Source organism: Montipora capricornis, chromosome 10 (assembly GCF_036669925.1).
Source record: "Montipora capricornis isolate CH-2021 chromosome 10, ASM3666992v2, whole genome shotgun sequence".
Taxonomy (NCBI): Eukaryota; Metazoa; Cnidaria; class Anthozoa; order Scleractinia; family Acroporidae; genus Montipora; species Montipora capricornis.
In genome coordinates this window covers 11,293,851-11,313,850 of record NC_090892.1, presented here as the reverse complement: position 1 = coordinate 11,313,850, position 20,000 = coordinate 11,293,851, and the positions used below count along the sequence as shown (strand labels likewise).

Sequence of the window (20,000 nt, the reverse complement as noted above, 5' to 3'; positions counted from 1 at the left end):
TCGTAGTATGACATGAACATGAAAAGGGCAGAAGGCCCAAAGACAATGTCAGAGAAAGCGGTCGAATGGGCCTTGTTTGTAAGAAACCGGTGGCCATTGTACAACGACTGGAGGGGATAGGACCCTCGCACAAAACCTTCAACTGGAGGGGATAGGACCCTCGTGCAAAAAACATTGTTGTCAAAATAACCATCGAACAACATAAACTTGAAAGGGGGAGACAGCCCCAAGCGAGAATGTCACAGAGGGCCCTAAAGTGTTGAATGGGCCTTGTTCCTGTTATTGATGTTTTGAGTTTTTTTTTTTTTTTTTGTTTTGTTTCGTTGGTTTTGTTTTTGGTGACCACGGGTGAAAACGCTACACGTTTGGAACTATATAAAACCATGAGATGAGCGGAAAGGGCCCAAACCAATGGGCGATCCATAGAGACTAGAGGGAATAAAGTCCCTCGCACAAAAACACTTTAGTAGGGTAGTCTAACCGAAAGCCCACAGAGGCTAAATGGGTTTTTTTTTGTTTTTGTTTTTTTGTTGTCTTGTTTTTTTTTGTTTTGTTTGCGTTTTTTGTTTTTTTTGTTTGTTTTGGGTCTGTTTTAAGGGTACTATGGCATTAAGCTAAGGATAGTGATCCCACCTATGGCATGTGGTGAACAGAGGAATGGAAGGCGGGTACGTCGAAACGCCTGAGAGAAATGGGTTGGGGGGGGGATAGCGCAGATCTACGTGACAGAGATTGGGATGGGTGCAAAGAAAATTGCTGGGGCCATAGGTGGAAACACTATAGGTTTAAAAACTACACGAAAATTAGGATAAAGTTATCCAAGCAACTACCATAGTACATTACAAGATGCAAATGTCAATGAGACACTCTAGTGTTCTCAAAGAGTCCTGGGGGATTTGTTAACAGGAGGAGCAGGAGGCCAGTGACTGGGGGACTTTACATAGTGTTTCCTTGGGGGTCCTGATGTAAACTTGGTATGCATTAGATTTCCAGCGACCCAGAGTTTTGATTAGCCAGTCAGGAATGCCAGCGGCTCCAGCGGTCGTAGCGGCACCAATTCTAAAACTGTGAGAGGCATAACAGGAACTGTCAATGTTGCAGAGGTTTAGGAGAGTCCTTAAGTAATTGGTGAGTGAAGTCCGGGTGAGATTGAGTCCACAGGAGAATCTGAAGAGTGGCCGGCCAGGGTCTCGAGTTGCAGTTTGGAGCATATAATCTTGCAGAGCAGTGACCGCACATACGTCTGAGTATGACCTTGCGATAGTGAGCTTGGCTGTCTCCCGGAAAGGGTCAGTTTTTGACTTTTTGATTACGATGTCAAATGAAATAGGGTAGCGGATGTTGGGGTGGAAAGAGATGTCAGATCTAGCAAGATGGGACTGAGGGTCGAAATTGCCATTGCAGGTAAATTCCCTGCTTCTTAAAAAGCCAAAAAATGCAAGGGTAAATGCAGCCCATAGCATAGAAGAGTCAACATCGGAAGACTGAAATGGTTCCAACTTAGAATGGATGCTATGGAGAACGGAGTAGGTGATCGGGTAGCGAGCCTTCTTTGCGGTGCCATGGGAAAGTTTGATCCCCCTCAAAGTTTTGTGAAGGACTGGCATTGCCGAAAGGTCCAGGGGACAGCCAAACTCAATGTGAAGGTTGTTGATTGCTGCCAGATAAACTTTAATTGTGCCGTAAGAGACTGTGTTGGACAGATGGGTAACAAAATGGATCAGGGTGGACTCGTGGGCAGGTAGAAAAGGATGTTGGGGGGAAATGAGCTTGTGGGAGAGGCAGAACTGAATGAAATGGCGCTCACCCGTGGACTATGTCCGACGGGTTGAGGTGGCGATGGACTTGAAGATATAGGTGGCGGCCTGTACGGTCAAACCTTGGTCAGGAAAAGAGGGATCAGGCATGGAACTGGCGATGCATGTGGTGCGAGCCGGCGAAAGCGGGACATCTGAAATCGAGACAGGCTGTCAGCAATGCCATTGTCGACTCCAGGCACATGTTTGGAGGTAAAGGTAAAGTTGAAGAGGAGGGTTTGGAGGGTGATTAAACGGACAAGGTTCATGATGCGGGGAATTCGGGAGCTCTTAGTGGATAGAATAGTGACGGTTGTGTGGTTATCGCAATGAAAACAAATTCTCCTGTGCCCACATGGGGCCCCAGAGCATGCATGCAAGGTAGATAGGGTAAAGCTCCTGCCAAGTAATGCTAATGCCTGTGACAGGGTTAAGGTGGTGACCTGGAAGCCATGAACCTTGAAACCACTGATTATCGAAAAAGGCTCCAAAGCCAATAGAACCTGCAGCATCGGTATAAAGATGGATATCAGGGGATTGTTCGGTGAAGGGGGGAAGAAACCGACTGACCCCATTCCAGTGGTCAAGAAAAAGTTGCCACATGACAACATCTTTCCTGAACTCTCTGTTAAGGTAAATGAGTTGCCAAGGTTTGGAGACATTGTGGGTTAGGTTGAGTATGCATTGCATGAAGGGGCGTCCGGGTGAGATAACCTTGCAAGCAAACTGTAAAGACCCGATGAGGGACTGGAGATCGCGCAAAACACAGGCCCTTTTTGAGGACCATGAGGAAAGTAGGGTGCGGGTGCGTATTAACTTATCCTCGGGAAGCCGCGCTTGCATTTGGACAGAGTCAAGGGTAATTCTCATAAACTCCAGAACTTGGGTGGGGCGGAAGGTTTTGTTTGGGGCAAGGGGAATGTTTAACTCTGTGAAGAGGGTAAGGTTCTTACACAGGGCTGTTGCACAGAGGGAGGAGGGAGGTGGTTGAACGATGAAGAAATCGTCCAGAATGTGGATGATAGAAGGGATCTTTAAATAGTGCTTAACTAACCACTCCAGGGATTCAGAAAGCTGATTAAAAATGAAGGGGGCGCTCCGGAGGCCAAAGGGAAGGGCTTTGTTGAAGTAGTAATGGTCTTTCCAGGCCATTCCCAGGAGCTCCCAGTCCTCAGGGTGAACAGGGATTATCCTGAAGGCAGATTGGATGTCGGTTTTAGTCACGAAACAGCCAGGGCCGTGTTCAAGAACCATGGAAATGGCATCATCGATACGTATGTATTGGAGGGTGAAGTCTTCAATGGGTATACAGGCGTTTAAGCTTTCGGAGGACCCCTTAGGATAGGATAGGTGAAAAATAGTACGCCATTTTTCACTGTTCTTCTTTGGGACAAGACCAAGGGGGTGAATCTGAAAGTTTTCAAAAGGGGGGAATTGGAAGGGGCCGGCAATGCGGCCGAGCTGAACCTCATCAAGGAGGTTGGCCTCTATGATTTGGGGTTGACGGTTCGCAGATGGAAGGTTAGAGGCGAATCTAGAGATACGGGGCCCCTTATAGCCCACCCTGAAGCCATTGGTCAAGCCTGCACAAAGGTAGGAAACAAAGTTCTGATCGGGGTGGTGATTAAGGAGGTCACGTAACAAAGGGACATTAATGGGAGTTTGGGCCTTTTGGGACTGCAAGAAACCAGCAGTTTGCTGATTTTTTATCACTATGGCCTCTAGTTTTTGAAGAGGTGTCTTCATGGTGGTAGTAGGGGTGCTCTCCATTACAGGTCTTACACTTACAGCAGTGAATGAAGGGGCATGGGTCTTTGCTGCACTGGATTCCCCGGTTGAAGTTGAAGCAGACTCTGCGTGAAGGGGGCCTAAGGGCAGAGAGGGAGCAGCCGTAAGTGGTGTGATCCCCACTCCCACAGATTGAACAGGAGGATTTCGCTTGCCCAGTAAATTTCATAAGAAAAAGTTGAGGGTCCCGCTCTCCCCAATTAACGGTGAGGTTTGTGGCTGCTTTCCGACGGAAGTCAATGTCATAGGAAAGCCATGCGAAACCCGCAAACTTCCTTTTGCGCTGATCGAATAATCTCTTGATAGGAAAACATCTCTACCGCCCTTTGGGGAAAAGAAGTGAGAAGAACAGTACAATACACAGCAAAGGCCGATAGCCATTTGTCGATGGAATCAATATGCGTTTTCTTTTTCCGAGAGGAAGAGCGAACACTAAGTTGTTTTCCGTTGAAGGAAATACATACCCCGGGAAGATCGTTGTCTGAAAGACATGAGTTCTCTGGCAGCAATGTGTCAAACTCAACTTACTCACCCTTTAATATTGCCTGTTTAACTTTGGGAGGAACATGTGCTGATAGCGAAGACTGTCCTTGAGAGACAGAGGGAGGGATGTCATTGCCGGCACTGGGTTGGTTGAGAAGGCTGGTGACGAAGTTGGGATCGGTGAGGTCCAATTGCCGTGGTGTTTGTCGAGCTGTCACAGGTTGAGGTGGAGGCACTTGCGGTTGAGGCAGGGACTGAGTTGGCTGTATATTCTTAAGTTTTTCGTCCACAATGGTGGAGATAAGAGTGGCTAGCATGGTTGGGGACGGGTCCGTGTTTGAAGCACTTCTTGCTCGGACGCCATCTTGGATTGGATTAGACCGTTGCTGACTGCTTGTTTCGGGCAAAGTGTCGTCGGGAATGGTGACAGTTTCTGGTGAATCTACGCAGGGGAGAAAATCCTCAGCAGCAGCACTTGAAGTAGACGGGTTCACAGTGGGGCGTGAACGTTTCTCTGCCGGTTCGGAAGGATGGGAATCCGCGCTTTGGGTCCGCGAGCTACAAGATGGTGCAGATGTATCTATGGTGTGAAGGCGTTCAATCAATTGTTCCCAGGTTCCAGTTATAGGTAAATTGTTTTGCGATAGCAGGAGGCGTAAAACCTCGTTTGTGAGGCCAGCAAATTCCATAGCAGGGATTAAAATGCTGAGAGAAAAACTGAACGAGTTGAACTTTGGAAAATTTCAAACCGAGAGGGCTCATATGGCGGGAAGAATGAGAGAGCCAAATAAGGTAGACACGTGATGGGAAGTCACTCTTTCCTCCCAGGATCTCCCCAGTATTTGCTTATCAGCATTAACATCTATTTTATTCTAAAATATCATTTAAAAGTTTCATACATGTCACTTAGTGATGTGCATCTTAATAACGAAAATAATGTACTATCCTTCCATTTTCTCAAAGCTCTTGTCGACCCTTAACTAATGAGAGCCTAGAGCCAAAACCAACTTGCTTGCAAGCTTTATAATCGCGTTCACTGAAGGTATTTCCTTTGCAATAAGTACATGTATGCATGATTATCTAAGCTGACTGCCTACATCTGTAGCGAATTGAAGCAAAATAATACCGAGTTGTTGGTTTTGGTGACTTGCAACACTATTTAATTGAAAAGCAATCTATGTGTTTATGTTGCTGCCAATAAGATTGGAAATGTAACATCAGTAAATAGTCATCACTGATATACTTATCAACGGCAGTTTGGGGATACTTTGAGAAAATGCTAGACTAGAGTGGTAACAATAACTTTGTAATTACCACTTATTTATTTCCGGATGCTTTACTTCTAAGCTTTGGGAGACTTATGAGAGATACATGTTGAGATCTGACTATACTTGGTTCAGGTGACAATAATATTAATTTAAATAATTACAATAATTTTTATTGTCCTACTGTACTACCAGAAAAATACCAAGGAATGTGCTAAACAAATGACAAATACGGTTTGCTTTCTGCCATTAATAAAAATTTCTCCACAACTTTCAAGCTTGTTAGATTTCAGAGACACTTGTAAAGAACTATAAGATTTCTAAATGAAAGTCTCGATCAAATTGTTTTTGGAAGGAAACAAGCTAAGAGAAACATGATGCTCATTTAATTTGCCGTAATAAAATCTATTATGTTGCTGGGTGACTTTCAAGCTTGTTAGATTTCAGAGACACAAAGAACTATAAGATTTCTAAATGAAAGTCTCGATCAAATTGCTTTTGGAAGGAAACAAGCTAAGAGAAACATGATGCTCATTTAATTTGCCGTAATAAAATCTATTATGTTGCTGGGTGAGGTTGCAATTCCACGTCCTTGAGTAGTTAAGCTTAAGTTTGTGTACCTGGGTATCCAGGAATTTTCGGAGTAACGAGGGATAATGTTCAAGATTCTGCAGAAAATTTGAAAAATCCTTTTTGAAATAAACCAAGGATAAAGTTCGATGCTATTAGCTTTGCCTGTCACCTGACATCCCGACTCTCTGATGACATAAGAAGAGTCCAACACCAAAACAAGCTAAGCTCAGTTTCGTATATGTATGATATTTTTGGCATCTGAAAGTGCTCTAAAGAACGTGATTTCATCAAAGGCCCCTGTAATCTCATTAAGAGTAAAAGACATTAACTAGCCCATTGGATTCGATTCTAAAACAGTTCAGTTTAGAGAAACATATTTGTAAACTTTGTACTAACCTGCCCAATCTCCTAGCTTTTTTAAGTTCTTCTTTATGCCGATCGCAGGAAGGACAAAGGCTCTTATTCCATGAATAACTTGTAGAAAAAAGGTTAAAGAGTAATAACCAAGAAAACCAGCACCGACGTATGATAGAAAATTCCACTCCATTTTCGGGCACCGCAGAAATGTGAATGTCACGCAAGATCCAATAATAAGCCAGGCGTCATATTCATTGGAAAAGATCTGGTAACGATAATGCTAATGCTGGTTCCCAGTTCTAGTCGCCGCCTTGTAATTCACGTTTCACGCAACCCTCGCATAGACCTAATGTTGTACGCAATTCAAACCATTTGGGAATAAGATGTTTTGTTCCAAATATTTCCATATCATGTAAATATGAATGCTACATTATCACGCAAATACAATACACAAAAACTCATAATCTTGGGAGATTTGAATTGGGTACAACTAGTACAATTGAGTTAGCCGATAAGGTCTATTGCTTCCAAACCGACCGTCGAATGCACTTCAATAGTCTGAGGTTACTAATAGTAACATAATGTAGACTATCAATAATCAAGGATTAAAACAACAGCCGGAGAAAAACCTGTAGGAATAGAATAGAGAACCAACAAATTCAACCCACACCTGGAGCGTAGCGTGAGATTTTGAAGGTGCACGCACACGAAGAATTCGAATGTTGGAGCGCCAAAGGCGCTCCAAACTAGGGGGGTCAGAAATGCTATTTCCGACTACTTTAAAAGGACATTTCAATAAATAAACGCGAAGGGAAAAGCAGTAGTTAGCTGTTTATTTTCCCCATCCGTCGAGTTTTCTCTGCAGCAAGCTACAACACAAACAGGGGATTTACAGTACAAGTAGAGAGCAAGACGTCACAAACTCTGCTATAATATTATCATAATCATCACAATCATATTTCTTTAAAAAATAACCAGGAACTGGGGGACTGGTGATAAGACTGACACTGTGTGGGGGCCTCGAAGGATAGAGTTTTTTTTTTGCTTTCGTCCATTGCTACGTTTCTTGCCGTTAAGGCCTGGCCAAACGGATCCAACATGTTAGTGCAACATCATCCAACATTTGAATCCAACATGTCGCACTCGTTTGGCCACCATGTTGCCAACATCATCCGACGTTTTTTTTGTTCTAAGGTGTGAACAACAGTGTTGCATTCGTTTGGCCATCACGTTCAAAAGTGTTGCACGCACGCGTGCGGTATCCATGGTGATGGTTGATTCGTTGCATCCGTTTCGCGCGTTGCCACGTCAGTTCAAGTTTCAGAATAATGAACGAGCAAAGTCTTGAATATCTGAGCGACGAAAGCTTGAGCAATCTCTCTTCGAACAGATAGCCCTTCTTGTCTTTAAAGCTCAGCGGCATGGCGCCAATGAATCTGCAGGATCTTTTGCAAGTCAAGACCCCGGGACGCTACTCCCTACGCAGTGACGCCCTGGGTCTTCTCAAGGTTCCTCACACCTGCATGATGCAAAACCTTTGGTGACCGCGAATTTGCTGTTGCAGATACAAGATTCTGGAGCAGCCGTCCTCTTGCTATCAGATAAGAGTAACTCTATCGATAATTTTAAAAAGAAACTTGAAAAGGCCAACATGGCGAGAGTTTGTTTTCTAAGGATTATGGGTAGATTTTGGTTCCAGACCCTTGAGTCCAAAATGCTGAATCCAACACGCTGCATTCGTTTGGCCACCTCGTTGTCGTTCGACACTTTTCAACAGCGTCCAACAGGGTTGGATGACGTTGGATCCGTTTGGTCAGGCCTGTATGGGTTATTGAAAAGATACTGGAAACACTCACACATTGAGACACCAGTTTAATTCGAAATTTAAAAAACTTGGTCCGATTTTATAATAAATATAAAAAAATAATGCCTCCAGGGAAAAAGGATTCGCGGATTTGAGCTGCACACATGGGCGCACGTGAGTATATGGACGCTACACCCCTGGTGTCCCCAATAGGCAATTTTCACGATAGCGTCACTTGACTATAACTACCAGAATTCAGTTTGGCTTTACATTTTGCGTGCGACTGAGGAGAACGCATACTATTTTCGTCGTTATTGGAGATCTCTTGCGTTGTTTTTTGATGACTTGTTTTCGATGCCAGTTGATTTCAAGGTTGTCGACGTACTGGCTGGCATTTCGCCTAGATTTCATGTAAATCGGTTGCGATCACAGGCATCCCGTCATGCGAAAAGCGCTGTTCTATGTGTCAAGTTGGGGTATCTTTTTTCCTCCCCCTTTTTTCTTTATTTCGCCAAGATGAATGAATTTGTGTCGATTTGTTCTAAGTTTCTCCAGCCAATATGATTGATATTACGTAACTGAACATCAGGAAGCTGTTTACTGGTGTGTTTTCTAGGAAACAGACGCAGCAGTCGCACCCCCAACAAGTCGGAGTTCCGATGTGTCGACTTACTTGCTTTTCACAGGGGCGCGTAAAGAACTTCATAAGATGAATGCCGACTGTTTCAAGATGCTCAGCTATGGATTTCTAAAATTCGAGTTTCTTACCAAATGCAAAGCTATATTCCACGTGCTTTGCAGTTGTGCATGTTAGTTGCTCGGCCGTTTTCTTTGCTGTTTTTGCAAAGGTAATTGAAGTTGCGTGTGCTGAATTTTTTATCGAAGTATCACTTGCAAATATGACTAAAACTTCTTATCAGAACATTAGAAAGCTACGTGAAACAAATCATCTGTGTGGCTAAGAAGTTCGTTATAACCTCTCCAACTTATGTTGTTTGCCCCCTCAGAAGTGTGCAGCTAATTTGCGTGATAATAGCAAATCCAACATGGCGGCCATCGTGAATAAGGTCTATTAGCCAATATCAAAAATACCATAATACTCTTTGTTTGTCCCTCCAAAATTATGCATACGCATTGTTTCCAGTTTCTTTTGGGACCATTATAAATCCCAGCTGGAGATTGGAGTTGTTGACCGAGCGCCATTACACACACGGAGAGCCTGTGTGCAGGCTATAATTAAAATAAAATTTCCCAGTACGGGGAATTGAACAAGTCTGCAATCATCGGGCCACTGCGGCCCGTTTCAAACGTCGAACTTTACATGTGCCGAATGTAATGCAAATTAGCGAAAACCGTGACTCAATATATTTTTCTCATTTGCATTAGATTCGGCACATGTAAAGTTCGACGTTTGAAACGGGCCATAATAATACTTTTCACTTCAGGAAACAAATCACTTGAAAAGGGAAAAGGACAATTTATTTTTTGAATGATGATCTTTTGCATAGAGAAACAAAGAGTTTAAGGAACCTGTCAATTGAAACTCGCAGCAGAATATAGGAAGCGTAAATGCTGCTTATGTCAAAGGCAATTGGCACTATCTTTTTAAAGGTCCAACCACTAACCGAACGTAAACAGCATCCATCATTAGGAGCTTTAACATTTGTGTTGTCCATCAACAACGTTAACGTGGCAACAATAACCCCTGTTGAAACTTGCAGACTCAGCCAGCGAAGGTTCACGATTGATCTCGGATTTATGGCATTTATTTTGGATAGTAAAATGTATTCTGCGTAAATTGTGTAAGTCACAGCTAATGAAAAGCTTGCTTGTAAACTTGAATGCAGGAAAACAATAAAATAGCAGGTGTCCACTTGGAAGAATTTATGGCCTGAAATTTGAATCACAACCGGCGTCAAACTGTTCGCAGTGAATCCGAACCTCTCAATTAAGGAAGGTAAGATGAGAAACACAATCAAGTTATCGTGAAGAAGTGAGATTTCTCGAAGGCGTCTTGATTCCTTGCTAAATAACATTGATAGCACAGCCATCGTGTAGTAAACAAATGCAGTGCTTAATATAAGATGGTACCAAGTGAGCGGGTGTGGACCTTCGCAAACAAACTCCTTCCAGCTTTCATTTGTCCCTTGCATGCTTGCATTCTTTGTCATCTCTCCCCTATGTTATTTGAAAATTTTCGTTTCTGTATCAGTTGAATACCAGTTAATAAAATAGCCATACAAGTAGAAATCCGTTGTTATATGCTATCTTGTTAATTCTTGACAAAGCTTAACGAGATTAGTAAAAAATGGTCATAACACAGCAATGAAGAAGTTATCCCTTATTTTTATGGGAAAACGAAAGCCACAATTAGCTTACAATTACTCCTTTGTTGTTTCGCATCTCTCTTTCACTCAGTATCCAATATGGAATGCCGGACTGCTTAAGGTAATAAATAATTTCGTTTCTAATTTCAAGCATCAGTGAATTTGAAAACGACCCTGCAAACATTCGCTTTACTTGCTTGTCATTTTGCCCATCCAAACGTTTGGCAAAAAAAAATCTACCACTGTTCGGTCTACTTAATTGATATAATCAGTCAAGAAATTAATCAAGCTTGGTATATAAGAATTTGGTAGTGCCATTTGAATTGAAGAAAATAAATTGAGCACTGTGGTTCGATTGAAGATTTAGCATTTCGAACTTTATTCCATTCAAAACGTCAATCTCCAGACGGTTTTCAATTTCCTTTAATAAACCTTTTTCCTAGAACCAATTTATTTACTTTACTCAATCAAGGACGTAGCATCACATTCTCGTTCCCAGATCTGCGATCCTCTTGGCCAGCGCCTCGGATCGAGAGGCGCTGGCCAAGAGGATCGCAGCTCTGGGAACGAGAATGGTAGCATCAAGGTTTCCGTGGAAAAAGACTTGCGCACAGGGCCACCATAACCTTAATTATTTTTAACTGTCATGCGTTTCATACCGTATGAGCCTCCAGTTCGGATACACGGGGCAATCCCATCCTACGCAATGACTGTAATAAATTGATTGACTGAGTGATTAATTGAAGACTCTTTCACGACTGAAGACATGAGGCGCTTTTTTCCATTCAAAAAGGAACAATACTAACACACGTGGCGAAAACAGACACTTTTAACTGATTGTTCACATTTCAGAAAACTCGGGTTGATGAAGCTGATTAGGCCCCTAGCAATACATGGTAAGATGCCAAAAAAAGTAAAAAAATATATTTAAAACAAAAAAAAAAAGATCAATTAATGACAAACATTCTAACTATATCAATTGCTAAAGTCTGAAAATTATTACAGTGAATCATAGAAAACTGAACATTACAAATGCAGTAGCTCTCTTACAGTATTCTTAAATTCCTGAAGGATTGTCGTTCAACGTAACTCATCTGGTAAAGAATTCCACACTTTATCACCAAGACAAGTAGTAGATTTTAAGCCAAAGTTTGTATTTTTCTTACGTGGAACGAAGAGCTCACTGGTGGCTCTAAAGCACTTCACATTATTACGTACGACGAACAATTAGTCACTTATATATCGCCGTAACATACCGTTTACAGGTTTCAGAAAAACTTATATGGCAATGTCCTGTGGGCGAGGAATGGACAAAGTTAAGCCATAGTCATCATCACCATGAAGGGGCACCCGTTTGTAATAGACATACCTTAGAGCTCTCACATTGAGCCTTCCTAGCATCCGCTTATCAGACTCGTCACAATTATGCCAAATCGCAGAACAGCAAGTAAAATAAGACATTACATACGAGTAGTAGACGTACATCTTCGAAGAGATTGATAGCGTGGTCTTTGGTCTGCTCAAAACATCTTACTGGTTTCCAACTTTCTTAGTAATCTTGCCCGGCAATGTGTTTACTAAAATAAAATTTAGTGAGTTACGATAGGAGCCTGTACATCACTAATGCTAAAGGAAAGATTAGAATAGCTTTTTGGGAGAATAATACATTTACATTTCTCGGGATTGAGTACTGACTAGCTTATTATCGTCAAACTTATTAACTTGTTATCGTCAAACCAACGACTCGATCGCAACAGCGGTTTTGCTTCTTACTAACTTCAACCGCTTGGCACACGCACAAAATTGGCACGGCACCCTAAAATCGTAGTATGGTACCAATATTTGGAGTGTCGCCAGAGCACGCCTCTAGAGAGATGTACTCCGCTACACCCCTATAATTTCTGGCACGAATGCCTGATATGCCACCTGTTTGTCACTGTTTTACACACGCGAAATTTACCGTATCGTGTCGAGATTTCGGAGTGCCGTGTCATATTTTTGTGCGAGTGTAAAGTGGGGTTGTCATTAGTTATTCCATTCTTGGTATGATTGATGAAATATTTTGGTAGCCAAAATGAGTAAGAGTAGGAGAATAATTCTGATGCCGGATTGATCAGCTCACAACTGAAGACACAAAGAAGACTACGTAGGTATCGAACGATGCAGATGTTCAACTTGCGGCTTCTCTTATTTTCCCCCAATATAGTGTCTATCCGAACATCTAGATTAAGGACCTCTGGCTTGTTCCAAAATTGTAGGACCATTTTGATACCCGCTGGCAAAGGCTTTTGTTTCAAATTTCCGAGACAGTCATGTTATATACCTCACGCTAGCCCAGGCCCACCAGACATACACCTGCGAAGCACAAACCACTGTTAGCTATTCTTAAATAGAAAATGAACCCACAAGTTTTGCATAATAATAGAGTTAAATTCCCAAAAGACATTTGTTCTGTACATCAACATGGCCGTCGTGACGTCAGAAGCAAACCATCAATGTTCATTTCTGCCTCGTCTTTAAAGCGAGTCTAAGTGCGACTATGATAATTAGTTCTCTTTCATATGTAAAGTAGAACTAATTCAACACGATCTCTTCCTCAAATGAAGGGTTATCCTTCATTGTCAGTTTGCTCCAAATGAAGAATCCTCCATTTAGATTGCTCTTGAACTTTGGTAACCGTCAGTTTTCAAGGTGTAAGCTTGCTTCTTAGTGGGTGTTAAAAGACGTTTGGCAGTTCGTGAGGTGCTAGTCGAGTGGTTAAGTGAAGGGGTTGTATATATATATATATATATATATATATATATATATATATATATAATATACACACACAAACACTGGATATGTGACCGATTTTTCCTCAAGAGTGCTTGACAATATTGGAGCTTCGTCTAGTAAGAGAAAGTGAACTAGTTTTCGTTATATATTCGATCTACAGATCTGTTTCGTGGGAGTGTATCCCACTCGTCAGAACCTAGATGACAATGTTAATTCGTGGGTTTTTATATACCATTCCCTTGAAATTACAATAATTAAGTGTTTTTTAGTAAAAATTTGTTTGCATGCCTACAAGTGTTCGCAAGTTCTGTTCTTTTGTTGAGGGTGGCAAGCTCTTGTTTACATATAATGTAGAACTTTTCTAGCGTGCACAATTTGCATCTTTTGGTTGCATTAGAGTATGCCTGTGCCTTATCAAGAATTTTCCATCTGATCGTGTAATCTACTCCCGCTTCCTTTAACTGCCACACATGCTTGCTGAGCTCAGTTTGGTTGCTGTATACTTCATTTCTAAATTCAACCGTAACACCCTCAAGCTATCCTACAGCTGTATGCCCAACGTCAAGAGCACAATCGACGCACACAACAAGCGCCTGCTGAAGCAAACCAACTCAGGCGAAGCCATAAGCGACGCCAGGCTCTGCAATTGCCGCAGGAAAGAGGCCTGCCCACTAGAGAACCAGTGCCTTACTAAGGGCATCGTATACCAAGCCATCGTAACAACAAAGCAGGGGAGTGAATGCTACGTGGGTTTAACCGACACAGACTTTAAGTCTAGATTTGCAAATCACAAACAATCATTTAGAAATGAAGTATACAGCAACCAAACTGAGCTCAGCAAGCATGTGTGGCAGTTAAAGGAAGCGGGAGTAGATTACACGATCAGATGGAAAATTCTTGATAAGGCACAGGCATACTCTAATGCAACCAAAAGATGCAAATTGTGCACGCTAGAAAAGTTCTACATTATATGTAAACAAGAGCTTGCCACCCTCAAGCAAAGAACAGAACTTGCGAACACTTGTAGGCATGCAAACAAATTTTTACTAAAAAACACCTAATTATTGTAATTTCAAGGGAATGGTATATAAAAACCCACGAATTAACATTGTCATCTAGGTCCTGACGAGTGGGATACACTCCCACGAAACAGATCTGTAGATCGAATATATGAACGAAAACTAGTTCACTTTCTCTTACTATATATGTATATAGCGAGAGAGAGGGAGCAAACCGGTTCCCCTAAAACTAACAGGAATGGCCGTAAATCGGCTCAAAGACCACAAAGGAGGGAAAAAAACACTCAACTAAAGTAAGGTAAGACGATTTTTATTTAAATCGCTACATTTTCACAGGTCACAGAAACACTAGGCAAATCGCTCGAGTCACGTAACAATGCAACCTGGAAGTCATAATATAAAGAGCTGCTCATATATCGAGCTTGGGCTACCTGTGGTACAACAAGTACGAGCTTGATGCTATTTATAACCGAAGATTTTGAATATTTAATTTGCAACACGATTTGTGCGTAACCACTAACGTTGTTTACTTATTCGCTGTTCTCATTTAAATTGAAAGCGGGGGAAAAACTGTTGCAGGTTCTCTATTCAAAAAATTGATTATAAAGTGGAAGTGCTAACATGAGGGAAAATTCGAAAAAGGAAGGTTTCGATTTGAGCCTCATCGATGCACCAAGCAATTAGAAATGGGGAATAACAATTGTAAACAATGTACTACTTCGGTTTTCGAGAACGAAGAAGACGAAGAAACATGGTTCGAATGGATAGAATCGCGGAAAGAGGCGAGCAGTAATCAAAACATCATTTCCCCGAAAGCAAGGCCATGGCCGGTTCAGCCATTGGCTTTCCAAGCAGACACGATCAACAGACAAAAGAAATCAAGATCAAAACCCGCTTTGAATTTGTTTACGGAAGGAACTCATGCTCTCAAAGGGCTTCATTTAGCGAACTCTGAAGACGATCGACCTTCGCTTCAAAGTGTTGCAGATAACAATAATTCGCCGAGGAAGAATGGATTCCGAGGCGATGAAGACTCGATTTATCCGCATGTAAGAGAGCAGCACTGTTTAGACCCCTTGGCGATCGTAAAAGACAAGATTTTGCAAGCGATGACGGTTTTCATAACACGTTCAATTTACAATTTCCATGTTTATCAAAAGATTTGGGATTGAAGACTTGAATTAAGATGTTCTGAATTTATAAAGTTTGATCTTTGGTCTCTGTGATCTCTTAAAAGACTCCACAACATATTGTCGTTTTAAAAGCGACAAATTTATTTCTTCTGACATAACTCCTTTTAGCCGCATTTGCACGGTTCATTGACCGTCTTTCTTGCTTCACTATCGTAGGTTTAAGACAATTAAGAGTGAGAAAAACATTTATAAGGCGCTCAGTATCTTCTGCGTCCATATACTGCCCACTCTCTTTAACATTGATAAAAAGAAGTTAAAGCTTGAAAGGCATTTTTAAAGCAACATTGACTTTTCTAAAGAAAAGTGAAGCAAAAGAGTAAAAATTTTTAATACTAAAAATGATTAAATCGGAGAATTTTCGTACACTGCGTGGTTAACCTACACTCAACCCTTCGCTTACATTTGTCCTTAAGAAATTAAAAATAGAAGACGATATTCGGCCATAACATGTTAACTTTTCAGGAAAGCGATCAAGGATAGAAAAAAAATTATGTACAAAGTCGACATGATTTCTGCAATGGAAATTCTCGCTGTATAACGCCCTCGAGTAATCAAGTTTATCGAAGTTCCGGCCGCGTGGGCCAAACAGTACTACGTAAAGCCTTTTAAAAGCGTACAAGAAGTATAATATATTCTACTTCCTAAAAGTATAGCACATCCACTCCAGCTGTTCTGGCCCAAACGGAGAAAAATAGGTTCTGTGGGAGATGGATCCCTGTGTTATGTTGTGGCCTTAAATATCTGCCCATAACATTTTTGTGCTCAGAGAACTCGGTTCATTTTGGGGAGCAGCGAGGGTAACTATTGAGACGATTCTCTTGGAACAAGTTCGTTGAACAAACGAGACACTGAACTCCAAGTTGTTTTTCGAACCACCACGAGTAACATATTTTATGATGTTGATTTCCGACAAGATAGTGAGAAAAATCAGAAAAATCGCCAAAGATTCAAAGAATGGATATATTTCCGCGTGGTTGATAGTGTTCAATACTTTCTAGATGTTTACTCCTTTTTTTAAATTCATTTTTAGCTATTTCCAGATTTTCCAGCTGGAGAGGTGAATATATCGTTGAAGTATGAGAAGAGTTCAAATCGGTTAAAAGTGTGTGTTGTCAAAGCCAGAAACCTCTGCTGTAAAGCTCCTGACGAAAAGAAACAGGATAGATGTGGTGTGAGCTGTTCAGGTGATTTTCAGTTGATCCGTAGGAATCATTTTTTCTACGTTTTAAGATAAAGAAAGTGACAGGATCGAGTAAGGGTTGCCAAAAGAATAAGAGTGTGTTTTTCGCCGGGACGACGTGCACGCCGCACCGGGCTGTTATGCGGGAGGTCGTGAGTTCGACTTCGGCCGGACCAACACTCATGGTCTTTAAATTACTGAGGAGAAAGTGCTGCCTTTGTAATTACACCCACAAATGGTTAAACTTTCAAGTATTCTCGGATAAGGACGATAAGCCGGAGGTGCCGTCTCGCAAATAACTTCCATGTTCATTAGTTCCATGTTCATTAGTTCCCTGTGGGACGTTAAAGAACCCACACACTATTCGAGAAGAGTAGGGGATGCAGTTCCCGGTGTTGTGGCTGTCCTCTGTGTGTATATGGGTGGGTGGGTATAGCAGGTCCACATCAGCTGAATAGCGGCCAAAACTTCAATCTGCTTAAACAAATAAATAGCAAAAATAACAAACAAACCAATGCTCGAAAAGCCTGGATATTACAATTGGTTGTGCAGCTGGAGGACGCGAGAACCTGATGAAAATTTGCTCTCTATCGATTTCTAAACGGTAAAACCGCCACACCGTTCATACCAATTTTGTTCCACGAAAGTTTGCACACATTTTCCATTTGCCGAAAGACTTGGGATGATCGCGAAATAAAGCGAAGTTGTGTTTTTTTTTCTATGAGTCGTTCTCGAAGCCGTCGTCGTTGCCCTTGCTTGAGCCCTCTAATAGGTTGCTGACCAGCGGTTTTCGGTAAAACAATGGTTTGCTGGGGGTGCTCAGTCTCGCGGGCTCAGAAAACCTGGCTGTGGTCATTGTTATTTAAGGTTTTTCTCTCTAAAACCGAACTATCAACAACTACGACGCGGTCATCAACGAGAACGCCACAAACTGAACAAGAATATCATTGGTCAAAAGAGGAAAAATGATTATCGTGTTGCACGTGCGGATCTTACAGTACTCTGCACAACGACGTGAAGTCACCAAACCGTTTGAGGTTTTGACGACAACGCGAACTCACAAATACAAACCTTTCATTCTGTATTTTTATTCTGAAACCGCTCGTACCAAGTTTATTGTTAGGAGACTTCGCCCACACTGTAGGACGACAACGAGATGGAGTTATTGCGAAAGACATACGACAGTGCAAAGTTATATTTTGAGGTGACGTTTCCGTCGACGTCTTGAACTCCCTGCCACCAAACACTAAGCTTAATCAGTAAAAAAAAATTCCCGCTGCACGTGCGTCATGCATCTTGGTACATTTCTTCACCGCCCTAGCCTCTGCGAACAAAAAATAACGTGAATTTGTCACTGAGGCTTTCATTGATGACGATGTATCCATTTGAACGTTAAGTGAGTCTTTTAACCTCCGTATTTACTGTAAGAGCGCCCCTACCAATCCAATTGTAGCGTACTTCACGCATAGAGAGTGGATAATAGCAGAAGAAGAAAACGTTTTTGTTATCGTTTCCGCCGTAGTTGCTAAGGGCCGATTTACACGATACGATTTTGTCGCATGCGACAAGCTCACGACAGGCCTACGACACGACTTACGATTGTCGCAGCGTTTTAAAACATGTTTTAAAATGATACGACATTTTTTCTGACGTACACAACAATTGTAAATCATGTGGGCCTGTCGTAAGCCGTTGTCGCATGCGACAAAGTCGTACCGTGTAAATCGGCCCTAAGAACGCTTTTCCGTCGCTTCATGCTTCCTTCGGGATTTATCCCGTTCATTCTGCAATCGGGATACGTCCCTAAATTAAGAAGACGTAAGTCGAGTATTTCGTGTAAAGAAGGCGATATTAACATGGTTGCGTTTTGTTGGGAGACGCGCAAGCGAGAACGAGATGAGACGGAGTACGCATTTTCCTTTTCGCTCTTCCTCATTTATAATTTTTTTTCTCGTTTGCAGATTTGTACTTGATGTTGTCCTTGATGAGCGGACAGAAGATTTTGCAATCATTTCGAACTTCAAAGAAGAAAGGGAACAGTGATATACTGTTTTACGAGAATTATTCGTTCGACCTCACATCTCTTCACTTGTTTGAATTGTCATTACGGTTGACTGCAATGCACTGCTGCAAACACGTCATCAATACAGATCACGTGATTGGGTACGTGGATACGGATGACAATTCAAACGAGACGTCGTTTGGCAGTCATTGGCTGGAAGTAATCACGTGCTCGGGAAGGAAGATCAATAGATGGCACACACTTTGGTGTTAGCGTCCAAGACCTCCATGATTTAGCCAAACTTGAAGGCCCGCCTTCAACTGACAGGCATTGCGTTCCATGGAACAATTTTCATACATGAAAATCCAGCCAAAGCTGAAATTCATTCAATAAGATCGCTGCGATAAGCAATGCGAATTTCTATAACAAAAACAAACGGTCGAGAAGCCTGTTGGTTGAAGGTGTGCCTTTAAAAAGGATCATTTTCCTCCGTTAGCCAATGACTATCGAATTTTCAACCATGGAACAGAAAGAAGTTATAGTGTGCTTTTCTTGTCATTCTGGGGCTAACCGAGATTCGTATTGCGAAATGAATTGACGCCTTTGGTGCAAAAACCTCCACTAACTTCGCAGTTTAGACCCAGGCCAATGCGGTCCAAGGGAATTATTGAGCAAAACGTCGACCTGAAAAACCGGAAAGTGAGATCGACGATGGCTTCTATGTCATTTTCGCTTGTAGCCTGTTCCAGGCTTCCAGATAGTAGGGAAAGAGAAAACAAATGCGTGCGAAAAACGACTATCTGGGAGCCTGGAACAGGCTATTGCGCTAGTTGTGGCTCTTGTGAAAATCCGACTTTGACTCATTTATCTCCCGTCGATATTCATGCCGCGCCGTGCCGGCTGAAAAGGACTTTTCGGCCGATCAAAAATGAAATCAGTTGGTCGAATAAAACTTGGCTCATGAAGTCGGCATTGTGGAAAAACCGAGCATTCTATCTCATCAGGAGGATTTTCTCCCTTAATTAATCTCAAAGGACACAGTTTTTATCCAGTGCCTCGTCTTAGCTAATACTAAAGGTGAAAGAAATGTATCATATCTGAAGCGCGGGTTATAGACGAAAGATGGAAGTGATCACTATAGCTTGCAATTCAAATACATGTTGTCGGTCAAATCTGGGCATGGGTTGAATCAGTTTTTACCTAGGTTGAATATGCACTCTACCAAGTTTAAATCAGCTATCAACCCCCGAAAAAGATTGAAAACACCAGTCCTATACCTTCCCTTATCCTCTGCCCTAAGCACCTCAGCTTATCGGTTTCTGTATTCATACACTAACCATTCAGCTCAAAGTTAGTCTACTATCACTGTTCAGCCTTACCGAAACTCGAACTCACGCCCTCAGAATTAAGTGTGATCCTGTGTCTTCACTACCACGGC

At 42.0% G+C, this 20,000-nt stretch overlaps 2 protein-coding genes across 3 annotated transcripts in view; one reads left to right on the top strand and one right to left on the bottom strand.

Moving 5' to 3' along the window:
• Positions 1-6,504, bottom strand: part of LOC138022358 (very-long-chain 3-oxoacyl-CoA reductase-B-like) — a 29,981-nt gene extending 23,477 nt beyond the window's left edge. Inside the window, exon 1 of one of the 2 annotated variants that reach the window (XM_068869469.1) lies at positions 6,302-6,504. In XM_068869469.1, the coding sequence (XP_068725570.1) occupies positions 6,302-6,452 (151 nt within the window). In that variant the 5' untranslated portion in view covers positions 6,453-6,504. The remainder of the gene's footprint in view (positions 1-6,301) is intronic. The other variant, XM_068869470.1, reaches the window with a different exon arrangement.
• An 8,175-nt stretch (positions 6,505-14,679) lies between these two features.
• On the top strand, positions 14,680-19,740 carry LOC138019071 (uncharacterized). Its single transcript, XM_068865725.1, has 3 exons — positions 14,680-15,236; positions 16,411-16,564; positions 18,522-19,740. The coding sequence occupies exons 1-3, from the start codon at positions 14,874-14,876 to the stop codon at positions 18,833-18,835; spliced, it is 831 nt and encodes a 276-aa protein (XP_068721826.1). The 5' UTR covers positions 14,680-14,873; the 3' UTR covers positions 18,836-19,740.
• The last annotated feature ends 260 nt before the right edge of the window (positions 19,741-20,000 follow it).